General features: G+C 42.2%; 1 protein-coding gene across 1 annotated transcript; it reads left to right on the forward strand.

Annotated features, from left to right (window-relative positions):
• The first annotated feature begins 1,339 nt into the window (after positions 1 to 1,339).
• On the forward strand, positions 1,340 to 5,362 carry LOC108141191 (replication factor C subunit 1). Its single transcript, XM_017264430.2, has 4 exons — positions 1,340 to 1,440; positions 1,499 to 2,823; positions 3,469 to 4,314; positions 4,388 to 5,362. The coding sequence occupies exons 1-4, from the start codon at positions 1,432 to 1,434 to the stop codon at positions 5,163 to 5,165; spliced, it is 2,958 nt and encodes a 985-aa protein (XP_017119919.1). The 5' UTR covers positions 1,340 to 1,431; the 3' UTR covers positions 5,166 to 5,362.
• The last annotated feature ends 262 nt before the right edge of the window (positions 5,363 to 5,624 follow it).

Below are 5,624 nucleotides of genomic sequence, written 5' to 3' on the forward strand. Positions count from 1 at the left end.
ACAATTCTCTAAATAGAGCATACAAATTTTGACTTAATTCTTCCAATAGCGGACGAGGGAACCTTATAAGAATAAATTTTACGCTGCATAAAAAAGCTTACGTCAGCATGACCGACAGCTATATGATATGGTCATCCGATTTTAATAAAACTAAACTATTGGACTGAAAATTCGCTAAAAATAACCAAATAATAGGTTCACCCAAGAAACAATTGTCCTAGAAACAACTATTGTTACATAAATTATAAACTAAACTAACTATTTCTCAATAAAATGAGGACTGAAACATCTAAAAACTAAAGTAAAGGTCTTATCTATTTTGAGAAATTAACTAAAAATTTATGCAAAGTTATATATTTTACTTTTTAGATTATCAGAATCAATCATTAAATAACAAACATTCCGAACAGTTATGTCTTCATTTCTTTATACCATTTTTTTGTGCTTATATTTTGTTTACATTTTACAAAAAGCATCCTATGTAAAAAGAAAAACAAGAAAGAACGATATAGTCGAGTTTCCCGATTATTAGATACCCAGATTACTCAGATAACAAATTTAAATCTAAATATTCCCCCACAAAACAATCGACGTTGAGCTGGCGCCATCTGTCGAAATGCATTGCCAACACTAGAAGCTAAGCGCGTGCAGCACCCCATCCCCGCTAACAGCAGTAGAGCGGCAACAGAGGACTTAATAACACAATAACTCCGAAAATAATAACTAGATTTTAAAAGTTGTTGTGTCTACCGATAGACATGAACGAAACAAGTTACAAAGTATTTGTGAAAAGAAGTATGCCTTTTATTGCTGGCATATTTGCGAAAACAATATAAAATTAATTTTAGGTGAAAACAAAAATTAATCAAATTATTTCAGTACTTAAATACCTCATAGAGCTTTTTCTTAAGGTAAATAAAAATGTTTACCTAGGTAAGGTAAAAGGTAGCTTCATAATATTTTAATTAGGACAGTTACAAGGTAATAACAAATTGAAACTAGGTTCGTACCTAGGTACAAGTATCTAGGTACATCCCAAGCCCAACCGTTTGACAAACAGTGCTATGCAATTTGAAGCAGATAATTGTAACAGAAGCAGACTATTTGTAACATTAAGTTAGGCCTGCCCATATATTACATAAATATAGTTGTGTCGATTTGAGATATTTAAAAGTGCGTGCATTCCATGTTGTTGGCGGTGACTAAAAACACAGTGTAAAGTAATCGATTGCTGCATTGAAAACATCGCTCTTCTGGAAGTATCGATATAAACTAAAGAACATCTGGCAGCACTCGCAATATTACCTTGATGGCGCTGCCAGATTTTGCTGCCCATAGTATCGACTAAACAAATATTTTTGTTCCATCTCTACATTGCACCCTCGCTGAATTTAGCAACTTAAATTCGTCAATACAAAAAAAAGTGCCGCAATGCAGCGCGTATGTGACCGACTGGTACACAGACAGAGCTTCAATTAATTCAATTTAATCGTTCCAGTGCATCGACACCATCTTCAAGCGGGTGCCTGCGAAGCCGAAAAAAGCCGAGGATGAAAACGGAGAGACGCCGGTGAAGGCGCCAAAACGCCGCAAGGCCGTAATCATTTCAAGCGACGAGGATGAGGTGGCCGCCAGTCCGCAAGTGCCCAAGAAACGCAAGGCCTCCAAAGCTGCATCCAGCGAGGATGAAGTGGCGGCCACCACTCCGGAAGTCAAGAAGGCCAAAAATGGCCAAAAACCGTCCCTATCCAAGCTTAAAAGGCACGTGGATCCTTCGGAGCTATTTGGTGGGGAAACCAAGCGGGTGGTTGTGCCCAAACCGAAGACTAAGGCGGTAATCGAGTTCGAAAACGAGGACATAGACCGGAGTTTAATGGAAGTCGATCTGGAGGAGAGTATCAAAGAGGTTGTGCCGGTGCAAAAGGTTACACCACCGACCAACAGGAGCTCTCCATCCCCCAAAAGAGCCAAGAAAGCCAGTCCTGAAGCGGCCAAAGTCAAGTCCGCCAAACCCAAAGCCTCCACTCCGCGTGTGAAGAAGGAGAAGCCTGCTGCCGATCTGGAATCCAGCGTCATATCCGACGAAGAACGCCACGAGCGGAAACGCATGACAGCCGTGCTGTATCAGAAGTACAAAAACCGCAGCAGTTGCCTCAATCCCGGCAGCAAGGAAATCCCCAAGGGTTCACCCGACTGCCTAAGTGGATTGACCTTTGTGGTCACCGGCGTTCTGGAGTCCATGGAGCGCGAGGAGGCGGAAGCCGTAATCAAAGAGTACGGCGGAAGGGTGATGACCGTGGTGGGAAAGAAACTTAAGTATCTGGTCGTGGGTGAAGAGGCGGGACCCAAGAAATTGGCCGTGGCTGAAGAGCTCAATATACCCATTCTCAGCGAGGATGGCCTCTTCGATCTGATCAGGGAGAAATCAGGGCAACCAAAGCAGATAAAGGTGGAGAAAAAGAGCCCCAAGGAGGAGCATAGTTCGAAGGAAAGGGAAAAGAAGGATGTCAAGACATCCAGCAGTTCTAAAGTTAAAGAGGAAAAGAAGCAAGACATTAAGCCCAAAAATATTGAGAAACATAATGCCTCCAAGGAGGAGCACACTTCATTAAAGATAAAGAAGGAGCAGCACGATGAAACAGTGCCAGCAGTAACCCTAAAAGTCAAGAAGGAACCCAGCTCCCAGGAACCAAAGGCACCGGTGCCAAGGACAACCGAACCGAAGACCCACGATGAGGTCGGCATGGCCTGGGTGGACAAGCACAAACCCACCAATATCAAAGAAATCGTTGGCCAGGCAGGAGCCGCTAGCAACGTCACCAAGTGAGTAGTTGAAACAATAGGAAAAATGTTAATGATATCCTATGAACAAATATTTTTGTGACTCATTAATATTTGTCATATTCTTGAAGAGAGAGAGTCAAAAATTTACACTAAAAGTATATATGTTATGTATGTATGTAGATCCTTGGTCTTGATATAGTTGTCTTATAAATTATTTTGTTTTTGTAATAGTTGCAAATGTATACATATGTACTTTGTCTAAACCAATTTGGTGTAATTTAATTCGCCCCATTTTATTGAAGCTTCTTTGAGGTAAATCGATGATATAGTTATCAAATACGATAGATTTTTAAACTATACCTGTAAACAAAACTACTTCATAGCAAGGCTATAAATTCAAGTTTTCCAGTTCTAAACAATTATACGTACAGATGTATATTCATAGATAGAGTTGAGTAAGTAAACATTAAAAGAAGAAAGGAAGCTAAATTCGGAAAGCCGAAATTCATATACACATGACATGACTAGATATATACATATATACTTTAAAAAGTCGGAGATGTCTCCTTCACTGCGTTGCAAACTTCTGACTGAAATAATAAATACAACTCGATCTTGTGACTTGTAAAAGTCTTAATATTTTTGTTTTTAAATGTAATATTAAATTTATTTTTACTCTTCTAGACTGATGAACTGGATGTCCAAGTGGTATACAAACCACGACGGAAATAAGAAGCCCCAACGACCCAATCCCTGGGCCAAGAACGATGATGGCAGCTTCTACAAGGCGGCTCTGCTTTCGGGACCGCCTGGAATAGGGAAGACCACAACGGCGACTCTGGTGGTGAAGGAGCTGGGATTCGATGCGGTCGAGTTCAATGCCTCCGACACGCGTAGCAAACGTTTGCTCAAGGATGAAGTATCGACGCTACTGAGCAACAAGTCACTTTCCGGATACTTTAGCGGCCAGGGACAAGCGGTCTCCCGGAAACACGTGCTCATCATGGACGAGGTGGATGGCATGGCCGGCAACGAGGATCGCGGGGGAATGCAGGAGCTGATCGCCTTGATCAAGGAAAGCTCCATTCCGATCATTTGCATGTGTAATGATCGCAATCATCCGAAAATTCGATCATTGGTCAACTATTGCTACGATCTGCGTTTCCAGAGGCCGCGTCTCGAGCAGATCAAGGGTAAAATCATGAGCATTTGCTTTAAGGAGAAGGTGAAGATCTCACCTGCCAAAGTGGAGGAAATCATAGCGGCCACCAACAACGATATCCGGCAATCCATCAATCATATTGCTCTGCTTAGCGCCAAAGAAGAAAATTCTTCATCGAAAACTGGGCAACAAGTAGCCACCAAGGATTTGAAGCTGGGACCCTGGGAAGTGGTACGGAAAGTTTTTACGGCGGAGGATCACAAGCACATGTCCCTGGCCGATAAGAGTGACCTCTTTTTCCACGACTACAGCCTGGCACCGCTCTTTGTGCAGCAAAATTACCTTCAGGTCTCGCCACAGGGAAACAAGTAAGTTTGGCTATTAAAGAAGATAAAAATATGCATTAAAGAAAATACAAATATTCACATTCCCCCGTTCCAGGTTGGATGTTCTGGCCAAGGTGGCTGCCACGGCGGATGCCCTCAGCTTGGGCGACCTAGTCGATAAGCGCATTCGGGCCAATTCTGCGTGGAGTCTGCTGCCAACCCAGGCTGTTTTCAGCTCAGTGCTGCCTGGAGAACACATGTGCGGTCACTTCACCGGACAGATAAACTTCCCCGGATGGCTGGGCAAGAATTCGAGGTCCGGAAAACGGGCCAGACTTGCCCAGGAGCTGCACGATCACACCAGGGTCTGCACCTCAGGTTCGAGGCTATCCGTTAGGCTGGATTATGCACCCTTCCTGCTGGATAATATTGTGCGGCCACTGGTGAAGAACGGACAGGAGGGAGTGCAAGCTGCACTCGAGGTAATGAAGGATTACCATCTACTGCGCGAAGATCTGGACTCGCTGGTCGAGCTAACCTCTTGGCCGGGCAAGAAATCGCCTTTGGATTCGGTTGATGGAAGGGTGAAAGCAGCCCTAACTCGCACCTACAACAAGGAGGTGTTGGCATACTCATATTCTGCTCAGGCAGGCATAAAAAAGAAAAAAGCTGAGGCTGGTGGCGGGGATGACGATTACTTGGGCGAAGGTCAAGAGGATGAGGACGGCGCTGGTGATCACCTCTCTTCAGAAGACGAGGACAAAGACAACCTCGAGCTGGATGGTTTGATTAAGGCCAAAAAGAAGACCACCGCTTCCAGTACGTCGAAAGCAGCTGGTGGTTCAAAAAAGGCAGCATCTACCTCAAAACCAAAGGCCAAAGCAAAGAAGTAAGACGTTTTCTATTTTTGGCCAGAATATCTCATTGATTTATTTTGCGAATTTTCCACTCATGCTTAGCAGTCGATTTATATTGTTAAATGCATCCAAAATGTACGGTTAAATTATATATTTGGTATGTAACTCGATTTTTATAAATTGTGAAACATTCTGTTAGAACTCTGAAAAATATACAATTATTTCTGAACTTATTTTATTTTATTTTATCAAACAATAGCTGATAGAGTTCAATAGACTAAAGAGTTCAGTGAATTTTTTTTTTTATAGAATAAAAAAAAATAGATTCTAAAAGAACAAAAGAGGAAACGATATATTCAAATAAGTTTAGCTCCAACATCTACAAATAGTAAGACATTTTAAATTCCAGTGGACTGCTGATGAGGCAGTGCTGTGCAGTTTCTAGAATTCGTGTTGAAAAATGTGAAAAAAATAGCTATCGAAAACGTTTCTTTA

Source organism: Drosophila elegans, unplaced genomic scaffold (genome assembly GCF_018152505.1).
Source record: "Drosophila elegans isolate 14027-0461.03 unplaced genomic scaffold, ASM1815250v1 contig_476, whole genome shotgun sequence".
NCBI lineage: Eukaryota > Metazoa > Arthropoda > Insecta > Diptera > Drosophilidae > Drosophila > Drosophila elegans.